This window comes from Schizosaccharomyces osmophilus, chromosome 3 (genome assembly GCF_027921745.1).
Source record: "Schizosaccharomyces osmophilus chromosome 3, complete sequence".
Taxonomy (NCBI): domain Eukaryota; kingdom Fungi; phylum Ascomycota; class Schizosaccharomycetes; order Schizosaccharomycetales; family Schizosaccharomycetaceae; genus Schizosaccharomyces; species Schizosaccharomyces osmophilus.
The window spans coordinates 321,425-348,168 of NC_079240.1; the positions used below are offsets into that span (position 1 = coordinate 321,425).

A 26,744-nucleotide genomic window follows, 5' to 3' on the forward strand; every position below is an offset into this window, starting at 1 on the left:
CCTCTGTTGGAGACTTTTGTAATGCTCAGAGATACGATGATGTCTACAAACCTTTAGAGAAAAGCGTTCCCTTCCGGTATATCCTCCTACATTTGTACTTGATTGGAACTGTTTGGTATTTTGCTCGGTTTTGTTTTCGTTGTTTGTTCAGCATTCACTCACGGGTCTCTTTCATGAGCAAAAAAAGCATTGCAGAGAGAAGAAAATGAAAACAAAAGTATTTTGGCTTCTCGGAAATTCAATGGTATGAAGAAAACCTTCGGGTTGTTTACATCCAAATCCTGCTTTTTCGATCGGAGAACAATGTTACTCGCTTTTATTCCACTGTTCAACACAACTAAGACCATAGAACCCAACTTGCTTGGTTTTTTCTATTTCAAACAGAATTTTTATATGTCTTTCTTTTATTAAAGCTCTTTATGACAGCGTTCTTTTTTTAGTAGTGAGTCTTGCTAAATTGAACAAATGGATATAGACGAATTCAACGACCGGATCCTGAATCAAATTTCAGAAAAGGTATTTTTATAAAAGTATATGAAAAGATGAAAAGCAGAGAATAGGTGGATCCAAAAACAAACAGTTGCTTATTTATTTTATTTTCAAGCAATGAAGCGTCCTAACATTGATATTCATAGAAGAGTGTTTTTCAAATGCGAATTTCTTTCCTTTTCAACGATATTATTTTTTTCTAGTATTTTCTAACAGCATCTAGGCATGGAAAACCAGACTCACAGCGTATGAAGAACTATTTACGGTATTTACAAGGGCATCTGATGAGAATGACTCGTCCTTTCAGCCTTGGATCCAAGACCCCGGTTTATGGAAGCGCGGACTCTGCGATAGTAATGTTTCAACTCAGGAATGCGCACTAAAAGTTCTTTGTGTATTTTTAGATAAATCCCAAAGAAAGGGTATCTCCAGTTCAAAGCTGATTGTTATCCCTTCATTACTTGAAAAATGTCTTCCTTCAACAAGACCGTCCATCAGAGACTTTACTCATCAGGCACTTTTACTTTTGGCCGGCGCTGGCGCTATGGATGCAGTTATAGATGGCCTTTTGAGTAGTTGTAAAGTGAAACACCCAAAACAAGCTATGGCTTCCATTAAAGAACTCTGTCTATTTATTGAAAAATACGGTATACCTACCATTCCTCCTTCTCATTTATATAAGCTTCTTCCTGGTTTGTTTGCTCAGTCAGATAAAAACGTACGTCAGGAAGCGTCGAAGCTTGCCGTTCAGGTTTACCGCTGGGTGGGTGATTCCCTTAAAGTAAACTTGTTTCCTCAATTAAAACCCATACAAATATCCGATCTTGAGTCGCTCTTTCAATCAGCTCCTCCTTTAATTATAAAGCCGCCTGCATCGGCTAGCAATCGTTCATCTATTTCCGCTGCTGCAAAATCTCCTGTTTTAAACGAGAATGGTTCCTTGGATCAAAAAGCATCTGCACACCTTCCTATCCCAAACCCAAAGCTGGGCAGCGCTTCTGGGAATTCCCGTGCGATGAAACCGTCTTTAGCCATTCCTCATCCGTCTCGCTCTTCTGTTTCTCCCATAAAGCCATCATCTTTTGATGCCCCAATTGACATTCTTTCTAAATTAACTCCAGAATTTTATAGTGCCTTGTCTTCGCCCAAGTGGAAGGACCGCAAAGAAGCTCTAGATAACCTTCACGAAGTATGTAAATATCCATGCTACCAAGAAGGGGATTACGATGAATTATTTCGAGTCATTGCTAAATCATTAAGAGACGCTAATGTCGTTGTGGTTGGAACCGCCGGACAATTATTGATAGCTGTCTCAAATGCGCTGAAGAAAAAAGAAGTGCCTTACGTACCTGTCGTATTTCTTCCATTATTTGAAAGGTTTAAAGAGAGAAAGCCTTCATTAGTAAACGTTCTCTTTGGCGCGGCAAATGCAATGTTCGAAGCTTGTGGTTTTAATGAGCTCGCTGATCAAGCCTTGGAATTTTTGGGGCATAAAAATCCTCAAGTAAAGACAGAAACCTTGCATTGGTTTACTCACTGTCTTCAACGTATGGACTCATGTCCTCCAAAAGTTTCTCTGGAAATGTTGTGCAATCGGTGTTTGATTCTAGTTAATGATACATTTGAACCCGTTCGAACAGCAACAACGGAGGTACTCGCTACTCTTATGCAAATGTTTGGACAAGCAATCCTATCCAAGTATATTGTCGGACTTGATCCGAAAAGGTTGCAAAAGGTGATTGAGCTTTCAGAAAATATTCAGGTACAAGCACATCCCAATCAACCTCCGAGACCGAAACTTCCTCGGGTAGCCTCTCCTTTAAAGCCATCTCCTGTGAAGCCAATTTTATCTCCCAACTTTACGTCTTCGCCTTTGGCTCCCGTGCAGGCAAATGTACCTGAAGAATCTCCGTCTCGCAGGTCTTCCCCTGTTAAGTCATTGTCTTCTAGTCTTCGTTCGCAAGCCATGAACCATAGAATAAGCAACTCTGCTCTAAAACCGGTTCCCAATCCAGCGTTGATTGGCGCGATGAAGCAGACAAACGAAGTTTTGACGCCGACAGTGACGAAAAAGGTAGAATCGAATCGCTTGTCGACAAAGACCCAGCCAAGCCTGTTGATGAAATCCACAATAAAAGAGCACGTTTCTCCAACAAGCAAGCAAGCTAGTGTAAGTACGTCGAATCTAGTGACTATTACGTTGTCTGAAAAAATTGAGTTGGATCTTTTGAGGGAAGAGAAAGCCATCCGGCAAGTCCAGCAAACAGAGGATGCTCTGGAAAGAGAACGATTATTCCGGGAAATTAATGATCTTCAAATTGCAAATGCTGAATTACGTGAACAGCTTGATAACTACCAAGGGATTATTAGTCAAAAAGATTCGAAGCTTGTATCCTTGCAAGAAGAAGTGAATCGGCTGAGCAATCGATTGCAGGAGGTCTTGTTGGAATTAGAGCACCGGCAAGAAACTGTGGATGAGAATTCCATGGACATTGATTCCAAGGAAGTGGAAAATGCAATTAAAAGAGAAGACGAGCCAAGTTATCCCTATACTAGAAAAAGTCATTTTGGAAATTCAGAAGAACCTTCAAGAAGTATTCGGCGATCAACACTACTTCCGGTACGACAGTCGCTTGCAGGATCAATGTTACAAAAGCCCACGGCTTATTCGCGACCATCGCTTTTTTCTACTAGCAATGATCATTCTAATAGTTTTTCTTCACATTCCCCTTCAAAAAGTATGTCATCGTGGTCCGAGGGGACAGATATCTCTACGCATTTGTTGGAACAAATTCAAAGGATGAAGCGAAGCTAATTTTAAGAAACACTGGAAATCTTCGACACAAGCATTGAAAAGCGGTCTCAGCATGGGTTCTATTGGTTTATTGGTTTATTTTTTTCATTTTCATTTTCGCTTTAAGTTTTAGTTTTAGTTTTTTGTTTATTTTCTTTCTTTTTGCAGGCGTTCTTGCAGGAACATTCTTTTCCCCGAGGGAAACGAAGGAATTTTACTTTTTCATTAAAGATGACAAAAGCATGCATGGTTGGAGATACACAATGATTGTATTGTCTGGTAAAACATACACTTTACCGAATCATCGTTTCAAGATGTAATGAAAGGGAAAGTTGGTGTCATACCATTACGAGCGGAAACCAAGAAATAGTTAGCAAGGTGAAGGAAGAAAATGAAGAGTCTATCTTCTATTTGTTGTGAATATCAGATGAACAAATAATTTGAAAACGATCCACTGAGCCCATGTAAAATGTCGGTCTCAGTTTCGTTGGTTCTCTCGAAGCCATTTTCAATTCTTCTGGCTAGCTATATCTTGGCCGCTAGACTTCCACATTTCTTACTGTCGTTTTGTTATATTTAAGCCAAGGCTATGAAGATTTTGAAAACCTCTATATGTTTATATTATTGTACGATTTGGAAAAACACTCGGAAGTTTATATATACGTAAATGGCTTATGACGTTTATGTTGACCTCATGAAATAATGAAATCGACGAAATTCGGATGAACGAGTGGTAAGCTTTGCTGCACTTTGGAACACTATCGATGATATCATTTTCCCTTCAACAAAAAGATATATAAGCGCACTACCTCGTGATATTGCAACGAACGTTCGAAATACTTAAATAACTTAAAACCACTTTTGCTTTGGGGATCCAACATTTCACCTTCATTTAACTTTGGATTTCTGAATATCTCATACTGATCTTTTGTTTATTGTTGAATATACAACATATTGATTCCTTTCTTTGTTTGATACCATTAATATCCATTAATCGTTTGAACTGATATTTATTTGGGATAGCGAAAATGCAGCGTTCCTACTCTTTAAGAAATGCTCGTGCCCCTACGGCATCTCAGTTGGTGAACCCACCTCCTCCTGTTTCGAGTGCTCGTAATAGCCGTTCTTTTACTCCTTTCCGTCACTCCATGCGTATTCACCAAGCTGTGAACTTCTCCCCAGATTTGGCCAAGCGTTTAGCTGTTTTGGTGAAGATGGAGAAGAACGTCATGACCAGCATGGTCCAAGTCACTCGCGGTCGTCGCGACGCTGCTCGTCAATTGTCTTACTGGGGTGAAGACTGTGACGATGACATTAGTGACGTTACCGACAAGTTGGGAGTGTTGTTTTATGAAGTTGCCGAGTTGGAGAACTACTTGGTTGATCGTCACGACCAATACCGGGTAACTTTGAAGTCCATTCGTAACATCGAGGCTTCTGTTCAACCTTCTCGTGAGAAGAAGCAAAAGCTTTTGGACCAAATCTACATGCTCAAGCACAAGGACCCTGAATCTCCTAGGTTGATCACAATGGAACAAGAACTTGTTCGTGAGGAAGCTGCTTGCTTGGTAGCCGAAGCTCAGCTTTCCAATACCACCCGCGAAAAGTTTAAGCAAGCCATGGTTTACAACTTGGATGCTCTCCATGAGCACGCCGAGAAGCTTGGCTTGATTTCTGCTTATGGTCGTCACCTCTTGAACTTGATCGATGATACCCCTGTTACCCCAGGTGAGGCTCGTCCTGCTTATGATGGCTATGAAACTTCTCGCCAAATTGTCATGGATGCTGAGCATTCTCTCAGCAGCTGGGTCCCCGCTAATCAAGCACCAGTGAGCTTCGCTAAGCCCCAGGAAGAAGATGTCCAAAGCGATGCTCGTTCCTGGAATGAGTACGAGGCTCAAGGTGAGCCTGTCCCAGTTCATCAAATGAATCACTTGAACGATGCTCAATCTGATACCAGTGAAATGGCTGAGAATGATCCCAACATGCATCCCCACGTTCGTGAAGAACGTATTGCTCGTATTGATTCCAATGCTACCAATGGTCACACAACTCTGCAATCTACTGACCAACAACCTGCTGTGCAAGTTGCTTAAGCAAGCAGCTGGGAGAGTCTCAAAGAGAGAAAATACCATCATGGTCATGTTTGAGCTAAGTATGGAATGACTTCCTGTGCTGTTTCTAATTCAGTGTGACCTGCTTAAATTTATTATCGTAATGGCAGGGAGAACAAATTCCTGAAATGGATCGCTAATTAATACTTAAGCATGCTGACGATGCAACGGATTTTGTTGATAAAGTATTAAAGTTGAGATGAGCAAACATATTTAATACTTAATAAGCTAGTGTGCCTATGAGTGTTCTCCAAAATATGGTATTTACATTTTGAGGATAATTCGTCACTAGATGGGAAATTTAATTAGTATTGCTCAATCCATCTGTATCCATAAAATTTTTTGGCAGCATGGAGGGCCAGCTATTTTTAATATTTAAATTATTGATTGAGAGAAGTCGCAATAATGAAGTAGAACACTTTATTTGTAGGTGGAAGAAGAGTCCACACTGCTCGAGTGTCAAGCGAGGAAGGTAGAAGTATTCGTGTGGTCAGAGTAATAGACTAGAGCATGTAGGAAGAAAAACGGTTTTGAACAAGAACGTGGAGGTGGATGCATAGTGGAAACAAGTTCCTTTGGAAGGATGTGATTTGAAATAAATATATGAACAAGGTCGACTAGAAAAATTCATTGAACGAGCTCGTGATCGTTTGATAGACACAAGTTAAAAACTTACAACGAATAAGAGAATAAATACATAATTGAATTACAATTTCTTCTGCATTAGCTATATTTCATGTTTTCTTACGAGAACTTTGAACTTAAAGCTTATATAACATACCGAACCATAACGAACAAAAGTATACTAGAAAGATAAAGAAACGCAAGGCAAAACCGCGACTTGTTCCTAAGGAATTTAGGCTTTAGTTAGCGAATACGCACAACTGCGTTACAATACAATAAGGAAATCAACAATTAAAACAGTATATGGAAACCGTTACGTCGCCGGAAGAGGATGGTGAAACTTACCTTCAGCCAACATCCTCAAGTCCAGTTCAAAAGCGACGGAAATTGGACAGGATCAGGGCGGAATAACCCATAACAATGAAATTAAAGGTCAATGTAGGCTCAGACCCTGAGCACACACAAATTGCTTGGGTGAATCATGAAGGACGGCCAACAGAAGTAGATGGGCCATATTGGGTTGGTAGAATTTTGGTTCGAGTGCGCGACTTTGACGGAGTCACTCCTGACGGTAGTCCTCCGAAACCAGATTCTATCTATTTTCGTGGCCGTTCAAGAAAGTTTCAAATCCAAGCCGAAGGTCGCTTTAAGAAAGAGTACACCGGCAATCAGGTCATATTTGGCACGCAGTTTGATCATATGATTTCTACATTTCCGGAAAGTACGTCAATAATAGTATAGTGCTGATAATGGACACCGTTTAGCTTGCTGTTGAGCACGGAATGAAAAGGGCAATAGCTAGTCGGATGTGACACCCATTATCCCGCTTATTTCCGATGGACGAAGAAAGGTTTACTAACTCTATATAGGTGCTTTTCGTGCCGGCATGCGTATTGCCAAATATATCGATCCAGCCGTTTATTATGACAAATTTGCGAAATCACCTTACATTATGTCTCCGTATGTATTATATAAAAACAGAATTATCTTGTACACAAGGGAAAGAAGCAAAAATATGACTAAGGAAACATCGTGTATTCATAAAATACGATAATTCGTGCCTAGTCTATTCATTTTTCTGTTTTTTTTTTTTTTTAATCTCTTATTTGGATGTTGAACTAACATTTTAGATTTGTTGCATGCGTCAACACACTATCTGCTTGGCCAGCTCCTAGCCGTTTAGATGACGCTGTCATCTCGTTAGTGGAAGCCGACCCTCAGGAATCAGACACAGATACTTTACCGGAGCTGAGTGAATCTTTAGATGACGATCCTCAGACTCCCATATCCACGCCTGCTGAGTATCCGGTCAGCAGGTCAAATTTCAAAAAGAATACACCTCCCCCAATAACCGTTACCGGTACGCAACTCTCCCCTCCGAATACCAACGATCCTTCCAGGAAGGATCATGACAATCTAAGCTTGGTGTCGTCAGATTCTGGAAACACCACAGCTTATCAAAAAGGCCGCCATCGCTATTGGAGCTTTGCTGGTTTTAACAATAACACCAGGTTCTCACATCTTAACTTGGCTTCTCGCGCACCGGAAGTTAAGGAATCACGAAGTATACAACCAAATGAACATGAGTCATCTTTAGTAGACTCCATTGGTTCATCAGCGATTCGTGGATCCGGTGAAGACGCAGACAATGATGATGATGAATTTGTTTTGCACCGGCCTATCACCAATCGTCACAAAAATTTCAGTGTTCATGTTCAGCAAGTGGGTCTTTTGCATAAACCGAGTTTAGATGGGGATGGTTATATTAATGAATTTTATGATGATGATAATTCTCTTGATGAAAATGAAGAGGATTTGCAACGCTATTTCACAGCTCTCGAAATGCAATCCGACAAAAAGCATACCAGAAAACAAAAAAATAAGGATCCTTTTCATCGGATTACACATCCGAATTTACATATCGGAAAAATATCTACCCCGAAAATTATAAAACGAATGTCTCTACGTTCGAAAAAAGGAGCCAAGAACTCCAAACAAGAATCTTCTTCCCAACCAGAGACACAACGTACTTCCATGTCTAGTATGTCTCCTCCACCTGTTTCCAAAAACGAAAAGAAGATGTCTGCACCTCGTCGTTCGTTGGACAAGTTGATACGTATTGGTTCCTTACATAAGCACCATCATCATCATCAGAATAAATCGGATCACCCTGAATCCGATCCTGGTGTTGATTTTTATAAAAATGAAAGCAGACACCATTTTGAATCAGCAGCTTTAAGAAATTCTCTGTCTACCGATCGCCCTTCCTCGTCCCATTCTACTTTGACGTCTCCGGATAACTCCATTTGCTCTACCCCCAAAGTAAGTGGTGAAACGGGATCTTTACCCCCTCTGCACGAGGATACATCGCCAGGTGAAAACAATGGTACCAATTTTAATTCGGCTATTAAGGAGGAGCATGATAATCCTAGAAGCATTCCGGAAACCCCGTCTCTTGATACGCCATCTGATAAACATTTACAGGGCGGTAGTAATGCAAAGACTGATGATGCTGGCAATCACTTGAGTGTGCCGAAAAACCCGGTAAAGCCTGTCCCTTCGCGAACAGCGTCTAACCAATCAAAAATTCCAAAACCCTGTGTACACATTCCTTCTGAATCAAATTCTCTTGATCCCCAGCTTGGTCCTTTTAGATTTGCCAATCCAAAAGTTGATCCAATTGAAGATAATTCTTTCATTTTTGGAGAACACAAATCTGTTAAAGATAGAAGGAAGTATTTTTCAAGTTCTGAGGATAATAGAACGAATTTTTTCTACGATAAGGATGTTGTTTATTGCATGAGCTTCTTCTCTCCTCATATGGATTTTAATAGGTTCAACTTGAATATTGGACCGATTAAATTAAATGTTTACAGGCATCTTAATGCTGACGGCCATCAACCTATTCGATACATGATGCGAGAGACGGAAGATGAAAAATCAATTATGTTTGTTATAGAATTTGATTTGGTAGAGGATGACGATGAGGATCTTTTAGCCCAACAAGCTGAAGAACGCGAACGGAGAATACATTAGCAAACATGATCGAATGTTGAATGGCTAAAGGTTATGAGTGTTTATTTATTATTAATGGTTTCTTTACCTATGTTAATTTATGTGATAAAACTGCAGTCATGTTCTTCGTCTCGACGATGAAGCCTTATCGTTTTCATGTATGCCGTCGTTTTTTCTGCTGTTAATAAACTTTAAGGTTTTTTTTGGGGGGCTTACGCACACCGCTATAATTGGATTGTTTGACTATGGCTTGTCATTATATCTGTTATGGAGTACGTATTCAAAAGTGGTCGGTTGCTGTTATATGTTTTCAGCCCCGGCTTATGAAATATAACACTTTTACCTTTTTCGGTCTTATAACTATTATAGCTTTCATTTATAATCAGTATACATTCCCTAAATTCAAACAATTTGAGTGCAGACACGTCAATATCTGTAATGATTTTGCTTTTTAACTCGCGTTAAGGTCCGTTCATCTTGCGTTAGATGAGGCGGTTGTTATAAAAAAAAATTAAAAAAAAAAAAAAAAGTACATTTGACTATGATTTTTCAACACCAATTTAACGGCTGGCAACTTATATACATGCGTTATAAATAATGAAATTTTGTCTCTAAATTCCAGTAAGGTTGTTTTACCTTTAAACTGACTAAATCGTACAAGCCTATGTCCGCTCATAAAAATACAAAATTTCAGACTGATTATTATAGTTAATACATTCATTTAAGACCATAAAAATAAAAGCGACCAAACAGTCAGTCTATAATAATAATAATACAGTTATCCCGCATTAATTTTGTAAGCTTGAAGCGTGAAATGTTGAGAATCCAAGTAAAGCAAAGTATTAAACTAAGTAATTATCCTTTTTCATATCCCCTTACCCAAAAAACCAATTTTTTACCAATTATGAGTATCAAATGTACATTAGTTTGGCTTTTTAGTAGTTACGCTTGTGTCAGTTGAAGCAGAATCAGATAATTCATCTTCTTCATTGGCATCACCATTTACACTTGGTGTTGCCGAGTTCACAGCGGAAGAGGTTTGAGCGATACTAGGAGCTGTGACTAAAGAGAAACCATCATTATCAGAGCTATCATAACCACTGTTATAAGAACGTGATTGTATCGAGTCATTTCTGTGCAAATTTTCATTTACGAAAGTCGTACGGTGTACCATCTCAGGCGACATGGTCGATTCGATAGGTGATCCGAATTCAGTCGAGTGATCAAGAGAATTGTAAAGTCTTTCATCGTCTGGCTGAACAGCATGATTGGCTGGAGCAACTACCGAATTATCATACACAGTAGTCGTGTGAGTACTTAACATTGGATGAGGATGGCGATCCGCAAATGACGAATCATGAGAAGCAAGTGGATCAGCCCTCGTCGTAGGTTTCGACGAGGGCATGTTCGTACTTTCAGGAGCTTCTGAAGTACCAGCTAATCCCTCAGAAGAGGTGATCCCAGAATCATGTCTGGGACTAGGAGTAGGGAAGTGATTAATCAGAGAAGTAGGAGGAGCAGAAGAAGTAGGGGTGGTAGCGGTCTGCTCCGAATAAACATTATTTCCGGCAGAGGATGGAAACGTAGCATTAGCACCGCTACCACCATTAGTATCACTACCGCCATAAGCACTACCATTGGCACCGCTACCAGTACGAGCACCATCATAAGCACCAGCACCAGCACCACCAGCGGCAGCACCAACACCAACAGCAGAACCAATAGCAGAACTAGATGCATTCCTTTGTGATTCCAAGTCTTTATTACCAGTGATTTGCTGTTGATTTTCTTCCAGATACCGGTAATGGCCGTACATGTACATATGCAAGAATGCAATCCATGGTGTAAAAATAAAACCCAAGATACCACCAAATATAAGCTTAATCACTTGAGGAGCAGGATAGTTATTGTAAAAGTAGTCGTTACCGGAATGCTGTCCTGGTGCACATAGAATGCCAATCGCAGCAGGCCAAAGCAAAAACCACAAAGGAATAGACCAAAACAAAGCACGTAGGGCGGTAAAAGCCAACCACTCTATCCAACGGAAAAGTATAAAATGAAAGTTATATTTTGGTTTTGCACGCATGATTTCTCGCATAAAAGTATTTCTTGGAAACCGACCAAAATAAAGCGGCTTCACGAGCCCTGAGCGTAAATCAGCCTGTACTAACGCAGATTCAATCCAGTAGGTAAGTACAGCTTGGACAAAGTTGGTAACTGCCAAGTCACCAGAAAGTGTATCCGGAAGACGCCATAGACGAACACGGTCTATGGTGTTTTTATACATACCATAAGCTATAGCGAACTCTAAACCCCCAGATATGATAAATGAGCCAACCGCACACATCAGAAGATACAGTATGCGAGGTACGTGAAGGTTTTTGCGATTGAAAACCGTAGTAGGATCAGTTCTTAGATCCTCATCGTAGGCATCTTTGTGTAAAGCATGATGTTTCAGTTCTAAATCATCCGCGTTCTTTACACTGGAAGTTTCTTCTTGATCACTATTAGAAAAAATTCTCTTCCAAAAGCTAGCATTAAAAAAAGTAGCACTGGGAGGAGGAGCCATTTAGTAGATAGTTTAGGGTGAACTGAATTTCAGAAATCCAATACCTTGGTAAATAAAAGTTTAGTGATGTGCTAGAGAACGAAACAAGAAGTGGATTTTAATATAATAAAGACGCTATGTTTCCACTGTCAGTTAAAACACTAAAAAGGAGGAACAAGAAGTAAATTAGACCAGGAAGGAATTATTAAAATAAATTAGGAATATCCAAACGAGAATTCAAAAAAACAAACAACGAGTGTAGTTCGTCGCAACGAAGCCAGAATGAATGAATCAAACTAATAACGAAAGGAAATCTTTTGCAAACACGCTGCAAAATATAAAAATAAATTAAGGTATAGTAATCAATGGGAAAAATGTGTAACAAGAAAACTCCGAAACAACTAGAGAGGGACAAAGAGAAGCAAAATAAACGGAAGAGAAATCAAGTTTTCTTTTCGCTCCGGCAATTACGTTTTCTTTCACACAAGAAGACCGAATTGGTCAAGTAGTAGAAACCTGCAGACTTGGATAAAATAGCCTACAAAAAATTACTTTATAGGTTTTGCAAACAGCTAGTACTCGGCAAGAACTCGTATTTGATATACAAAACAGCAAACTGTGTTTTCAGAGAATCCTTATCGACTTTTGTGGTTTTTATACTAGATTATAAGATGAGTTTTCTGGGTAAGTCCTATTACACCCGAAAAAAAAGGTCCTTGGGGAAAATGACCTCCTAAAAGCGATGTGAATAGTTAAAATCCGTAATATCGAATTTTTTTATGTCAAAAATCGGGAAATTTTAAATCCTACGGAATTTTTTTTTTTTTTGATGTATGTAGACGGATGGATGATGCGTGTGTGTTTTAAGTATTCTGCTTGTTTACCTTCTATGTAAGCAACCGTCAATGACCTTTCAGTGAGATCATTAACAGATTATAACGTATTCCCATAAGTCTATATACCGTAGTTTTCCGTAGCTTTATGCAATTTTTCTATGGAATGCAGAAGACTAGTAGTAAATTTGAAGTTTCTTTTCCCTATGTAATTCCTGGAATATGAGTTACAATCTACATTCATATCATCTCTTACTTCTTGGTTTTTCTACTGCTGAAGTAACGGAAACGATGTTGTTATACGAATGAACCATCATTGCTAAAGTCAGTTTAGTGTACCTGTCGTTACAGTATTCTCTAGCGTATTGTGAAGTCTACGTGCCTCGTTGGAAATTACATGACTAAAAATAGACTAGAGGGAATCCTTCTTGATATGCATCAGAATACAGTAAACAAAAAAAGAAGAGGAAAAACTATTTCCCGTAAGAAAGGAAGGAATTGTTTTGATGGATAAAATGGATTAAGCTGCATATGGGCCAATGGGTTATAGTTCAATGCTTGAGAGAAGTATGAGTTTCAAGAGACTTGCGAGAACTTGAAAGTGAACAAGAAAACATAATACTTTTTCGAGCCAGATAGTAACGTAAAGAATTTCATTTTATATTTCATACTATTACTAACATTTAATATAAATAAATAACCATGTCTGTTGCATCATCACAAAGGTTTGTTCAAAATCTCGCTCCATAAATCTTCTTAGCCTTGAAAAAGAGCCAATAAGCGATTTCTTTGCACGTTTATTGTCGTGTTCTAGCCTCAGAGGACTAGTCTTGCATTACTTATTCTGTTTTCAAAGAGGAATCTTCATCAATTGGCTCCCAGTGGGAACCATCAAGTCGTGGAAAAAATCTACCGACCTTTCGAGAATACAAGGAGTATAGGGGATATTTCTTTAAAGAAATCATTTCCGTTAGCCGCGTCGATGCTTGGAACACACCGACAAGCCCCAAAGGTCCCAAAATCGTCCAGTTAACCCAGGTCTTTGAGGCAATCGCTCCAAAGGAATAAAAAACAAACCAGATTACTTGTTCAGCCAAAAAATTGGGGTGTCTCGACCATTTAAAAAGACCATAGGTATTGAAGCCTTTTGCAAGTGTCATTAACTCGAAATTCAAATTTCCGGGAAGCTCTTCATTGTTACTATACAGCTCTCGTGCTTGGTAGAAATCCCATTGCTGTTGATCAGCCATAATTTCTATTGCAAACGTAACCATAAACAACTCTAGAGCAACGCAATCCAATAAACCAAAGGATCGTGCGTTGGCTGCTAGCATCGCAATATATGTAGGACAAGCAAGCCAATACAGGTGAAGAGTCTGAAATATGTGAATGTAAAAAAAATGTAAGATAGGATATAAATAAGGCGGCATACTGTCACGAACTGTAAGCCACCGATAGTCTTCGGCTCCTCGCTTGTAGCCTCCCTTACGATAATAATTATATGTCAATCGAACGCTCCACAGCGATTGCAAAAACACCATAATCATCAGTCGGCGGGAAGCAATGTTAAACAACATCCCATAGATCAAAAAATGGATGGAAAAAACAGTTGGCAAAATTGGCCATGCGCGATCCACCTGAGACGTGTTTCCTGTTTGGACAGATACTGCCCACAGGAAAACCCCAATCATGAGTGCAAGAATTAGTCCAGTGACAAATGGATTCGTATCGACATAAAACTCATAAAATCCTATATTCCCCGAAAGAAGCAATTTCACATTGCTCGCTTGCTCCAAAAAAGGAGAAACTGCCATCGTCCAACTGGCGGCATCAGAAGCAGAGTAAATAGTCGGTATAGTAGAAAACAATGTCATATTTCCAAAATGGCATACGACAAATTCGAGTTTGGATATTTTAAAAGAGATTCTTTCGGAGCTGGTTCAATGTCTCAGTGTGACGTTACTGAACACGATAATAGTGAGATGCAATGAGACATTAAGTATCCAAAAATTCAAAAACAATGTTCAAAAGAATGTTTGTTAATTTGATTTCGGCTAGTGATCCCATCGTTTATAATCAAGGTTTCTCAGTTCGTAAACGCATTGAAAATTTTTGTCCCAATTGCTTCTGAAAGACATCAATGAGAATCGTTCTCCAAAGTTTTCACAAATATATTTTCTTGGTTTCATCGCAAAAGTTCTACCATTTTGTCCGCTGATATCTGAAAACGATGAAATTCTGGATGGCCTTCATGTTCAACATCCAATATTGCTCTTTCCCTTTGATGATCGATTACACGTTGTTTTGCAGTCTCCATTTGCTTTATCTTATGCAATAAGTCCTTCTCCTCTTGGTTTATGTCCTCTGAGAATATAATTTGCCAATTCCCATGTTTTAAGCACCTTCGCTTTTCCTGAAAGCAAACGCAATCAGAGGTAGATTGTAGTTGCTTAACTTCTGTAATAGGAACTTCCGAGGATATGGAATGCCATAAATCTTTTAAATCCTTATCATTTATTAAAAGACGATCGTCAAATCCACAAACGTCCTTTTTAAATCCTTCTTTTTCTTTGAATTCTTGGACGAGAATTCGTGAAGCATCCTTTATAAGCTGAAGGAAATGCTTTTTTTCTTGTGTAAAACGGATTTTTTCGTTTAGCAACACTAAATTGCGTTTGATGCTTTCTAAATCACTTCGTTCAAACGCATAGACGTTTTCTGGTAGAATTGTCTCTGGTAAAGAAGGGGCCTGGTTGCCAACGTTACGGAATTCTTCAAAATTATCAGCAACCATAGTCAATGTCTTTAAGGAGGAAGGATCAATCGTCGTGTTTTTAAGTTTAGATTGCATGAATAGGACACCGTGTTCATGACAACAATACTTTGATGAAACTTCAGCGGGCTTTGAGCATTCCCGAAGTCTGCACTTCCTTTTCCATGCAGTAACACCACGTCCACTAGCCATGCAACTGGGACAAAAATATTGAACTGTCAGTTCATCGTAAGACTCTGGAATGTTGACGCATTCTCCATGAAACCAATCTTCACAACCATCACATCCCAACATCCATCTACCATCATCGGGACCTTTACACAGGCAGTAAGCAGGACCTTCAAAATCCGCGTTTAGAGAGGACCCTGGTTTTGTCCTTCGCGGTCCTTTACGAGTTACGGTACCTGCTGGTTTCTTTGAAATTGTTGACCCTAATCTTTGTAATTCTGTGTCTGTTTCAGTGCTTGATGATTCAGGACTTTTGGGTTCCTCTTGCTTTACTTTTGAAGGCTCTGGCGTTAAACCATCCTCGATATGTAGTTTGCCATCCTCCTGTGAATTTTGATGAGTTGCTATTGGTAATGTAGATTCCTCTTCTTTGACATTCTCAAATTCATCAATATTCATCGAATTTTGATTCACATCGTTAGAAAACTCCATGCCTTTGAATTTTTTACCAGCTTTCTAGTGTTTGGTTTCATACCCATGTATTTTTTAAGAAATCGGAACGCCTTCTCCTTATATACACGTATGTAAAAAGCATATAAAAGCAAAAAGGAAACGCAGATATAATTGTTTTTATATAAGTTTTAAAATAAAATAAACAATTTTGAAAAACAAAAGACTCAGCCGGAGAATCAGGTTTTCAAACAGTCTTGAAGGATGAAAATGAAAAGAGAGACGAGACTGTTCTGGACAAAAAATAAAACAAATTGAATTGGATTGATTTAGGCAAATATCCTCATTGAATCGTAGGGATTGTTTAAAGTTTGACAATAAAAATGAAGCCCAACAGGAAATTGCGTGTAAAATGAAATTAGTGATCGAATAAATAAATGAATAAACCCATATTTTGCTTTTTCAGCCCAATCGACGAAGACGATCTTTCGTCCTGCGCATTTTCTTACGATTTAGGTCGGTTTCATGCGATACATCGTCCAGCATGGCATTCTGTTCAATTACTTCGTTGTTGATAGCCATGGAAATTTCTTTCTGTCGTTGAATAGTCGGTAGCAATGTTTCCGCTTGAGTATCTTGACTCATTAATGCTTGGTTTTGCAGTTGGTAAAGACCAACATTATCGAGCTTTCTGGTGGTTGGTGTCTCCTGCGACCGGCTTTTACCTAAAACACGATTGGAGGAAGGAGTAGAGTGAAGAGAATTTTGTTGATCTGAGGAAGACGATACGGGCTTGAATGGTGAGCCAGGGCTGGAGCTAGCAGGAACCTCAGCAGAGGACTTGGGAGGGCTCATAGGCTGAGCCATGTTTTTCATTGTTCTTTGATATGATACAAGCTCTGAAGACAATTTATCTAACATATCACGTCTGCGAAACACTTCACCGGGACCGAGGGCATTCATTTGCTCGAGCCGATGGAGCGAAGCGTATAAAAGATCAGTTGACCTTTTCGAAGTATATAGGCTTCTTGTCTGTCCATAAATGGTGCTGTTCTTTCCTGAAAGCAAGTCAACTCTCGAAGCATGCAAATCACGTTTGCATTCATGAAACAATTGAATCCATTCCACGGGGCCAAGGCTACTTTCTTTTGTAATGTTTCCTGTATTATCCTCTATGTTAAAAAAGCTTTTAACTTCTTTCATTTCTATCCAAGGACTTTTGCTCAATGCTTTTATATACCCCTGTAGAGCAACTCGACGGGATTCACGAAATTTCTCATTTGTCACGGTTGACTGAAACCAAGACTTGGAAGGAAGATTAGGTAACGTTTCTGTATCATCAAAAGGTCGAATTTTTTCATCTAAACTAACGAATTCGCTGAATCGTCGAAAGACAATTCTACGTAAATTATTGGGAAAAGATACTTCAATGTGATATACGGTCCACCGCGAACCTTCGTCCTGTTTCTATCATCTGTAAGCTAATTTCTTCTTTATTTTCCTTACCTGTGATGTTTTAGGTATTTTCAATTGAATAGGTGCCATACTGGCAAAAGCATACATATATTTACGTGTACTTTCTTCCCTATATCATTATGTTTAACGAAATCAGCAATATCTTGCAAAAGCAAATACCATACCACTCTTCACTGCATTGGTAAATAAAGAAAGAATTGAAAACAAGTTGGAATACACATTAATTAGAGTAGAGCAAATCTTTAAGCGATCCTTTTCTTAATGATCTAGCGTCAAACAAGTTGGTCATTTTGCATACTGTATAATTTCTGTTTCGTCAGATGCAAAGCAAATGCTTAAACGTACACATTGGTATGTTTTACGGATGTAAGTAAAACAACTAGATCACTACGAAAGAGTCATTGAGTTTCTACTTAATCATATGCACTATATGAAACCAGTATGAAATCTATATACGAAGCTGATCGTCGAGATCACAAACATTTATTAATAGACAGAAGTATTTGATAACGTTTCAGTAGGCGCCTACCACAGAGTGAATTGTGTTATTTCCTATAGACCTTTCGAACGATGTGTTACTAGTTCTCCTGTAAAATTAATTAAATGCATTTCCTTGAAAATGTGTAAAAGTAAAGTAAATTCAATCAATCCAGCGATTTAAAAACCTCGCAAACACTTCGTTAGAGTAGATGATAAAGTAACTCTAGAAAAATAGCATTCCGGAAAATAGAAGAAATAAATACTAACGAATTAAGTAACTGACAGTGAGCTTAGATAAGTATAGAACAGATCCACGTTGAGTATGAACGTGGAATTATATCAGAATAATACACCTGTACACATATAGAACATCCAAGAAACGTATGGCATCAATAACAGCGTCCTGAACAGATCATAGACCAAAAACTCAACAAGGAGTTTTCAATTAACCGGAAAGGGGAATAAAAATCATGTTGAGTTAAGACGAAAACCCAACATAGGAAGAAAAATATAAACAAGAGATACAATCGATGCCACGAGGTCTTCACCCTTTATAGAGAAATAGCCCAGCAGATAAGCACCACAATCGTAGCTTGGCTTATATAAGTTAACAGTACTTGACACATAGGAATCCAGTGGGGAGAAAACAAAAGGGTAAAGGGAACGGCGCAATTCCAGATGGAAAAGAATACCATTAATGCAAGGGACTGAAGCAAATTTCTCTTCTCAAAGACAAGTTTTTGCAAAACATAACCAATAGGAATATGTGCAATATACTGTAATGGAAGAGGAGGAGCAATCAAGCTAGTAACAACGTCGCGAACATTACCAAGGATAATTGAGTTGAGATACAGTTTTTGAGTAGAATAATTAAGCACGCTAATCAAGACACTAGCCATGAATGTAAATAAGATGGTGATACTGGTACGCGATTTGCGATCACGAGAGAGCCGAGGATGCAAGATATTAGTGCCTGCACGAGCAGCCAGCAAGGACAGCGCATCGATAGCAAATGACCAAGAAATTTGCCTAAGAGACACGAGATAGTATGTGGACAATAGAATATACAAGGGATACTTTGCGATCAAATACCAGCTAATACCCAAGTTGAAGTGATACGTCAGAAACAACTGAAATGCATGCATCAGAATATACACATAGCTCTAAAGTTAGAAAGTTAGAAATATAAAACATCAACAGGAGAAAAATTGTACGAAACCTACCATCCAATCAGGAATATTTTTGTTTACGACACCAGTCGATGCCAGCAAACGAGGATTCAAGTGCAAATTTAAAGCTCCATATGTGATTGTGTGCAAACAAACAAAAGCTATTACTTGAAGAGTTCGAGAAAGACGCGAATATCCTTTTTCTGTCATCTCGATAATGTTGGTAGTTTGTAAGTGCGCGATGCTGTGTATTGGGAATAGTGAACTTGAACGAACCAAATATGAAAGCTGTCGCTGAAGAAAATTCTTTCAAACGTCTGAAATCTGAATTGATTTCTTCTATTTAAATGAATTGAATGATATCAACTCAACTAAGGAATTTGTTCCTGTTTCTTGGTTTCCTCAATATCCATCATGAACAAGTAGCTTAGCTTAAAGCACCCTTACCATCTGTTCACTGACATCTTCAAAGTGTTGAAGTTTCTCTTTTTTATAGCGCAGAAAAACTGGTCCTACTTTTACAATGAAAAAAAACAAATTATAAATAAGGCAAGGAAACCAACTACAGGAATCATACATAAAATCAATTATTTACCAGCATACGTGTTATATTTATTTACCATTTAGCGAGTATGAATATATTCTTTATTCCATTTTAGAATGGTTGGTAATTTTCGTAATTTTATATTTCATTCGGAACGTTCGTAATCGCTATCCCGCAACATTGCCTTGTTTATGATTGGGATGCACCAACTCTCATTCTACCAGTACTCCCTTCTCCTCGATGGTAAGTTTTGTAACGGACAATTCTTTTGTTTCCTTTAATTAACAGATTAATTAAGGCTAGTTCTACGATATATAATATCTTTTTCAGAAAAAACTCTTCTTTCTACGCTACTATTTTCGCGTCAGCTTTTTTCACCAAAATGTATGTAATTTTGAAAGAAAACGCGAGTCTTCCCCTCAAATAGTTTACTAACAGTACAGTGGCTTTGATATCTTTGCTGACAAGGTGTGGGAAAATGCTAATGCCGGTGTAAGTATCTCTTTTCGTCTTTGTGTCCCTTCAGTCTTTTTTCTAACTTTCTCTTTCTAGATGCAATGGAAGGATGTCAAGTCTCGCTTTTTAAACAAAGAAGAAGAAGAGGAGGAGTAAACGATTTTACTCGAGATTTTCTATCTTTTCTGTTTCTGCCAGTCTTTCCCGGCTGTCGTGAACAAATTCAAGTCTTTTTGAAACTGTCTCGGTGATATAACCATCATTTCTCTCCCCCTCTTATCTTTTTACTTTCAGAACTTGCAATGCCTTTTTTAGCTTCAATTCGTTCTCTTTACCTTCGCTCAAACGAATAAAAATATACTTTCGTCAAATCACTCCTCTTCTATTAAGTGCTTGCCTATTGTCTTGAAACTTGTAGCTCAAAGTCCATTCTTGTTTAATGGCTGTATAAAAATACATGTAATTTCTTGCTATATGATTCCATAAAAGCTCTAGCGAAAAAAAAACAGATTAAAAAAGAAAAGAAGGTGATAGCCGGAAATATTAAATAATTAATGAAAGTAGTAAGAAACAAAATACGTATACAAAGACTTTATCTATCTCTTCTCGTCCTTCAGTTTGCTTCCATAAACAGGCGAAAAGAACAAGAAAATTATGGAAATGCGCGTTAAATGCGATAAATCATATTTTCAGAAAACATGATCTTGTTTTGGGCATCCATTTCTTTCAAAGCAGAAATTCCCTCATCTCTTGTAAAGGAAGCATCACCTTCAGCTCCGTTAATCGCATTTAAAACATTTTCCAAAGATGCACATTCTTCCGAAAATACATCTGTCTTGGTTAACTCAGACAAGCGAGACATAAAAGTTGACATCTTCTCTCTCGATAAAGCTACACCTTGAGAAGAGGGAGCATTACTTTCCGAAGCTTCGCTTATATCCACATTCCCGCTACGCGCACTTACTGTCGTTGTGTCTCTGGCTGTTGTTGGAAGGGTCGAATGACTAGAAGGCCACGATAGCTGGGTATTGGAAGGATTTCCTAAATGTAATTGACTGCCATCACTAGTCGCTGTTGCTGCTACTGACTGGTTCGTTGTGGATTCAACATCGTCGATATCCATCTCGCTTTCTTGACTTTGTCTACCTTGGGTTTGAGAACGCGTCTGTCGACCTGACTCAGATGCATTTGGTCCGGTAGTTTGGAATGTGCGATCATCATTCAAATCATTCTCAGCTTCTACTTCCTCTGAGTCAACGTCTTCATCTTCAGAACTTCCTTCTTCTTCTCCTTCTTCTTTACGTTGCTTTTTACGACGGTTGGATTTTGGTTTATATACTTCCCTGAACAATGCATAACGAAGGATTTTTTCAGCAGCTTTAGCGTCTCGTACCTCAACTGCATTGCTCAATCGAGCTTTCGCGTGGGCAGTGCTCAACCGAATCAATGTTTCTAATGTACGAGCCGTGAGGGGACTAGTACGACGCTGATTACCTTGTAAATCATCGTTTCGAAGACCACAATATATATTCGTTATATACTCAGCGGTACCTTGATTAAGGACTGGGTTTATTCGAGATTTTGCGTACTGGATATATTTACGAACAAAATTGATATTTAGTAATTCCTTTCGTTTTGTTCGAGCGTTTGCGTGTAGCAGACTTGAAAATGTTTCCCAAACTGGTGTTTCTGATTCTTGATCTCCATTTCCGGCTGAGACACCTGCAGTATTTGTCGCGCCAACATTTAATACCGAATTCAGTGAGTCTCTCACAGGAGTACCAGGCTCCACGCCCGGCGGTAAATAACGATGCATCCTCAAAACATGTTCACTTAAAGCACGATCCTTCTTGTCATCTATATCATCTGTAACAATAAATAGCAAATCGAAACGGGAAAGCATAGAATCCGGTAGAGCTATATTCTTTGTAGGATCTTTTCGAATATCATATTGGCCATAAATGGGATTTGCTGCTGCCACAACACTGCATCTCGCGTTCAAAGACGTATGAATACCAGCTTTAGCAATGGTAACTGTCTGTTGTTCCATTACTTCATGAATAGCGACCCGATCAATGTCACTCATTTTGTCAAATTCATCGATACATACAACACCCCGATCAGCTAAAACCATTGCACCAGCTTCTAAACGACGCTCACCAGTTTCTTTATCAGAGGTTACGGCAGCTGTAAGACCAACACCTGAAGAACCACGGCCGGTAGTTGCGATAGCCAAAGGAGCTGTGTTTAACACGAATCGAAGTAACTGAGATTTGGCTGTTGAGGGATCGCCCACCATCAAAATGTTGATATCACCACGGATATGTGTGCCATTGGAAAGATTTTTCTCTGTACCACCCAAGAGTAAAAGCAAAATTGCTTGCTTAATGTGTTCAAATCCGTAAATGCTAGGAGCCAAACTTGTAGAAAGAAGCTCAAAAGCGTTCTTTTTTCGAGCCAACTTATTAATATTACGAATATCAGCGTCTGTAATCGTCAATGCTCCTCCACCAACATTTCCACTACCTGGTTTGTTCGTTAGGAGGACAACATTATTCGCGAGCAAAACAGTACGAAACGTAGCACTTGTGCTTCCAGAGTTTTTTGATCCCATTGACCGAAATTGCCCAACGATGTGTACTCGATCACCTGGCTTTACTGTATCAACCAAGTCATCGTCGAGTAAAATATCAATGGATCGAGGTAATTGACCGGGCGGTGCACGTTCGGGCATTTCTTGAAGTGAGATTGTCTGATGATCTCGAAAAGTGCTATACCCAAATTCAATAGAAAGGGGATTACCACTTTCATCCTGCGTTGGATAGACAGTGGATTGAAACGAAAGACCACCGTTCATTGTAGAATCCGCATATTGTTTAAAATGATGACGCTTAGTAGCTTCACAATAATGTATAGATTTAATAACTTTGGGACGAACGAACGAGCATCTTGTCACAATCCCTTCTAGTGAAATCATTTTGTTCAAGTGCAAAGCCCTTAAAGTACGAGGCGTAACATGTAAATCACCAAAAGAACCACGAAATCCGATATAAAATGGTTTATCCTTAACATCTTTGTGAACGATAGGATCGATAAGTGTACTAACTACTCCCTGAAGAGCTTCATTGAAAGGATCGACAAATTCCATGGGCTGATAAAGGACGCCATCAGCTAACTCTTTGTTGTAATCTCGAAGTTCATCAACGTTCACAATCAAGCGTCTTTGTGCCATGTTAAGCATTCTGAGAATTGCTTCATGATACAGCGTTGCATTCGTATCGTCAGAATCGTGCTCAAGATATTCTTGAAAAATCCTCACGCGGTCCTTGAAAACTTCATCTGCCAACAACTCCGACATTTTGTTTGTTCCTATGTTGCAAACTAGCTAATGGTTTTGCGACGCGTCTCTTAAATTTTCTTCTTTCCTCAAAAATCTCCCTTATCGACTATGGCCACTATTATAACATATATCGGCAATAAATTAATTATGATATGAAATTGGAAAACTCTGCGTTTTATATTTCAGCAGCTTGTAGCTTGTTTACAGTAAACGTTTTGCTTGAAGCGTGCACCTTCAGTCTTTTCGCAGTGTATAGTAACATGTTACCCATAAGCAAATTTAATATTTACAAACAAAAGCGGGTAAAAAATGAACTCGTCTGTTTTTTTGATGAAAAACATTGTGATAATTAAAACTAGAATTTTAAAAACCTTTAATCTTCTCTTCCTTGATATAAGGTTCCAAGTACTAATTACTAAAAAGGTATGCCTGAAGTAAACCAAATCTATTTATAAATCTATGTAACTAAAAGGAAAGACTGTAAATTAATTATATAATTGTAATGTAAATCCAGGAAAAATGAAGATATTAATCGTTCGAGCCTTGGACTTATATTATCGGGCGAATTAAAGATGCAAAATGTAACTATCGATTCAGGACTGTACAAGCTTGTGAATGTCTGACATAAGATCCCACCCATAAGTCACGATACCCTCTACAAGCTGCTCGTCTGGTATGGTTCCAAAACGGCCTTGAATAATTTCACCATCAGAACCATACTTAATTTTGTACCGATGTTTCGTGTCTAACTGGATCTTAACTTCTTTCTCATTTGAGGTAATGACTCGTCCTGACTTTTCAGAAATCTCAGGCGTGTAGGTATTGACATTTAAGTCCATGATGGTAAATCGTAGTAAACTACCCGGAGGAAATTCAACGTCTAACTCTGCATTTTTTAGTACAGGTATCGCATTGTAGCGGTGTTCAACTTTAATTATATCTGAACTAAGAAGAGAGCTTTGTCCCTCACTCAAATCTTTGCTTTCATCCGATGGATACGGTCTATCAGCTAAATATAAATCACCTGGCATAGATTCCACATCTTGACCGTATTTCTTCATCAACCTGGATTTTTTTCGTCGGAGATTTCTTGATTTAGTAGCAGAGCTACCGGAACCCGGTGGCTGAACCGAAGTTGAATTATCCGGATCTTCATCAAATTCGTGAAACGAACGATTATTGGAAGTGTCATTTTTATCATGGGCAGACCGAAAATCAGAAGTGCCAACGTCGACTGAATCGGTTTCAAAATCACCGAAACGTTTATACACAATGTCACTTTCTTGCTCCAAACTGGATTGTCTTTTATTTTTGGGAGAGGACTTAAGGAAATCTGTAGTGTCGAAAAGTGTCGTTCGGTCGCCATCTATTGTACTCCCAGAATAAAGGGTATCCGGGTTCGTTGAATGCAAGGCAGAGGAATCACGAAAATAAGACATTTCGTTTGCTGTATTTAGAGAGTGAGAAAACCCAGAAGTATTGCTCTTGGACACGTCATTTGATTGTTTAACATAATGATCCAATTGTTGAGAATTGGAAGACTCACTGTCGCTGGCTGAAGAGTCTGAGTCTGAAGCGGTATCGTCAGAGGAAGAACTGCTGCTTTCTGAACTTTCCTCTTCTGACGAAGTGGCAGCGGTGGATACGGAAGCAGCATCAGAAGATACAGATACAGAAACAGCAGAGGAGGATTCACCCGATGAATCATCGGATTCCGAAGATTCGCTTGAAGAAGGTTTTGCTGACTTCTGGCTTTCTACGGGGTTTTGTTGGTTCTTCATTGCCAAAGGTTGAAAATTGACTTTTTCCTTCATGGGATTGATAGTAATGTCGCTTTCCATAAAATGATCCAACTTACTTTTCTTTGAGGTGTACGTATCATTCCTTGCCGTTGGAGCAGCCGCATCACGCTTTTTTGTAGTAAGGTCACTATGGTTCGGAGTTGCGTACGGTAAAGAGGAACTAACTAATAAGTTGGCTTGTTTAGGAGCTTGAGTATTTTGGGTATGCGCTTTGTTTCCTCTTCCCTGTATGGCTTTGCTCCATTCTCGAAGAGCAGTTTCCAGGGAAGCAGATGAACTTAATCGTAAAGCCATAACTTCGCAGCTTCGCAACAACGCTTCTTCTCTAGGAAGGACGCGCAATTCCAATATATCTGAATCACTCAAAAATAAATGATATGACATAGAAATTGGTAAAGAAAAATCATCCTTCACAAGTTGTAGAAACAATTCATTTCCTAATGCATATTTGGCTTGGTTTCCTGGTCCTACAAGGATCGATCGTCCATCCTTACAATCACCAAAATTAAATAACAGTATACTATACAACAAGTCGGCGATGGAACTCGTTTTGTCAGACAAATTTAATTCAGCAGTGTGAATCCACTGCTGCATAGGTATTAAAGGGTCACAGCTTCGAATCCTTAAGAGCATTGTCAATTCTTCAAATTTGTGTGTCTCGTATTAAGCCACAAATATTCCCAGAAGCATCAATTATATTCTATTTTTAAAAATAAAAATTTACCTAAGGCTTGCGTTTTACCCAAATATTTCTCGACTTTTGTCACATAGAGGAAGAAAGTATACAATGTTTACTGTTGGAGTATTTACTTTCAAATATACGCAAATAGTGCAGAATTATGGACTGCGCTATTAACTTTATTGAACTCGGGTGCCGTCGGTATTTTGTAAATAGTCGTGAACACACAGACAATAAACCTGCCATTTTCTAATTCCAATGTTTGCAAACGCGCGAGCGAAAAGACGTCCCAGAGCCACTTCTCCTACGCCTGCAAGGCTAACTAGCTATGCTCCGGCTCGAGTAGAGATCACAGAGGAACAGCGACAAGATATCCATGAGGCTTTTAAACTATTTGACTCTGACAAAGACAATGCAATTGATTATCATGAATTGCGGGCTGCTATGCGTGCCTTAGGGTTTAATGCAGAAAAGTCAGAAGTTCTGAAAATTCTACGCGACTTTGACAAAACTGGAAAGGGATACCTTCAAATGGAGGATTTTGTTCGCGTCAGTAAGTTACCTATATAGTACCCAAAAGTGCTTTATCTAATGAATTTTGGCTAATATAATTCAGTGACCGAAAAAATTGTTGAAAGAGATCCTCTGGAAGAGATTAAACGAGCTTTTGAGCTGTTTGATGATGATGAAACTGGTAAAATAAGCATACGGAATCTTCGTCGCGTAGCTAAAGAGTTGAATGAAAACATTGATGATCAAGAATTGGAAGCTATGATTGAAGAGTTTGATCTTGATCAAGATGGTGAAATCAATGAGCAGGAATTTATAAGCATAATGATGGATGAGGCTTGATGCATACACGAGCGTTCATATGGCTGGTATCATTTCTCCCGAATTCTCTATACAATTCATGGCTATAGCAAAATTTTTGTGTCTTCTATCTTCTCTCGTTTTTAACTTTTTATGCTGGTATATAGTCTCTTTATTTAT

General features: G+C 38.8%; 12 protein-coding genes across 12 annotated transcripts; 5 read left to right on the plus strand and 7 right to left on the minus strand.

The window, feature by feature from the left end:
* Positions 1-465: 465 nt before the first annotated feature.
* Positions 466-3,304, plus strand: dis1 (TOG/XMAP215 microtubule plus end tracking polymerase Dis1; the record flags this gene model as incomplete). Its single annotated transcript, XM_056182989.1, has 2 exons — positions 466-516; positions 713-3,304. The coding sequence occupies 2 exons, from the start codon at positions 466-468 to the stop codon at positions 3,302-3,304; spliced, it is 2,643 nt and encodes an 880-aa protein (XP_056039006.1).
* A 1,007-nt stretch (positions 3,305-4,311) lies between these two features.
* pil1 (eisosome BAR domain protein Pil1) lies at positions 4,312-5,379 on the plus strand (the record flags this gene model as incomplete). Its single annotated transcript, XM_056182990.1, has 1 exon — positions 4,312-5,379. One exon carries the CDS (start codon positions 4,312-4,314, stop codon positions 5,377-5,379), a length of 1,068 nt encoding a protein of 355 aa, XP_056039845.1.
* Positions 5,380-6,441: 1,062 nt separating this feature from the next.
* duc1 (DUF1769 family protein) lies at positions 6,442-9,057 on the plus strand (the record flags this gene model as incomplete). The annotated part of the gene is made up of 3 exons (XM_056182991.1): positions 6,442-6,742; positions 6,891-6,981; positions 7,152-9,057. 3 exons carry the CDS (start codon positions 6,442-6,444, stop codon positions 9,055-9,057), a joined length of 2,298 nt encoding a protein of 765 aa, XP_056039743.1.
* A 901-nt stretch (positions 9,058-9,958) lies between these two features.
* On the minus strand, positions 9,959-11,605 carry SOMG_04205 (DUF2456 family conserved fungal protein; the record flags this gene model as incomplete). Its single annotated transcript, XM_056182992.1, has 1 exon — positions 9,959-11,605. The coding sequence occupies one exon, from the start codon at positions 11,603-11,605 to the stop codon at positions 9,959-9,961; it is 1,647 nt and encodes a 548-aa protein (XP_056038936.1).
* Positions 11,606-13,256: 1,651 nt separating this feature from the next.
* Positions 13,257-14,291, minus strand: SOMG_04206 (steroid oxidoreductase superfamily protein; the record flags this gene model as incomplete). The annotated part of the gene is made up of 1 exon (XM_056182993.1): positions 13,257-14,291. The coding sequence occupies one exon, from the start codon at positions 14,289-14,291 to the stop codon at positions 13,257-13,259; it is 1,035 nt and encodes a 344-aa protein (XP_056039546.1).
* A 311-nt stretch (positions 14,292-14,602) lies between these two features.
* On the minus strand, positions 14,603-15,850 carry spf1 (Set1C PHD finger subunit Spf1; the record flags this gene model as incomplete). The annotated part of the gene is made up of 1 exon (XM_056182994.1): positions 14,603-15,850. One exon carries the CDS (start codon positions 15,848-15,850, stop codon positions 14,603-14,605), a length of 1,248 nt encoding a protein of 415 aa, XP_056039469.1.
* A 420-nt stretch (positions 15,851-16,270) lies between these two features.
* vsl1 (vacuolar SNARE Vsl1/Vam7) lies at positions 16,271-17,371 on the minus strand (the record flags this gene model as incomplete). The annotated part of the gene is made up of 2 exons (XM_056182995.1): positions 16,271-17,275; positions 17,315-17,371. The coding sequence occupies 2 exons, from the start codon at positions 17,369-17,371 to the stop codon at positions 16,271-16,273; spliced, it is 1,062 nt and encodes a 353-aa protein (XP_056039189.1).
* Positions 17,372-18,315: 944 nt separating this feature from the next.
* On the minus strand, positions 18,316-19,143 carry bqt3 (bouquet formation protein Bqt3; the record flags this gene model as incomplete). Its single annotated transcript, XM_056182996.1, has 2 exons — positions 18,316-18,927; positions 18,988-19,143. The coding sequence occupies 2 exons, from the start codon at positions 19,141-19,143 to the stop codon at positions 18,316-18,318; spliced, it is 768 nt and encodes a 255-aa protein (XP_056039157.1).
* A 574-nt stretch (positions 19,144-19,717) lies between these two features.
* qcr9 (ubiquinol-cytochrome-c reductase complex subunit 9) lies at positions 19,718-20,089 on the plus strand (the record flags this gene model as incomplete). The annotated part of the gene is made up of 4 exons (XM_056182997.1): positions 19,718-19,720; positions 19,776-19,861; positions 19,921-19,969; positions 20,030-20,089. The coding sequence occupies 4 exons, from the start codon at positions 19,718-19,720 to the stop codon at positions 20,087-20,089; spliced, it is 198 nt and encodes a 65-aa protein (XP_056039121.1).
* Positions 20,090-20,600: 511 nt separating this feature from the next.
* Positions 20,601-23,291, minus strand: mcm3 (MCM complex subunit Mcm3; the record flags this gene model as incomplete). The annotated part of the gene is made up of 1 exon (XM_056182998.1): positions 20,601-23,291. One exon carries the CDS (start codon positions 23,289-23,291, stop codon positions 20,601-20,603), a length of 2,691 nt encoding a protein of 896 aa, XP_056039122.1.
* A 575-nt stretch (positions 23,292-23,866) lies between these two features.
* On the minus strand, positions 23,867-25,708 carry mug174 (coilin-like protein Mug174-like; the record flags this gene model as incomplete). Its single annotated transcript, XM_056182999.1, has 1 exon — positions 23,867-25,708. The coding sequence occupies one exon, from the start codon at positions 25,706-25,708 to the stop codon at positions 23,867-23,869; it is 1,842 nt and encodes a 613-aa protein (XP_056039562.1).
* A 304-nt stretch (positions 25,709-26,012) lies between these two features.
* Positions 26,013-26,606, plus strand: cdc31 (spindle pole body half bridge protein, centrin Cdc31; the record flags this gene model as incomplete). Its single annotated transcript, XM_056183000.1, has 2 exons — positions 26,013-26,307; positions 26,371-26,606. The coding sequence occupies 2 exons, from the start codon at positions 26,013-26,015 to the stop codon at positions 26,604-26,606; spliced, it is 531 nt and encodes a 176-aa protein (XP_056039123.1).
* Positions 26,607-26,744: the final 138 nt, after the last annotated feature.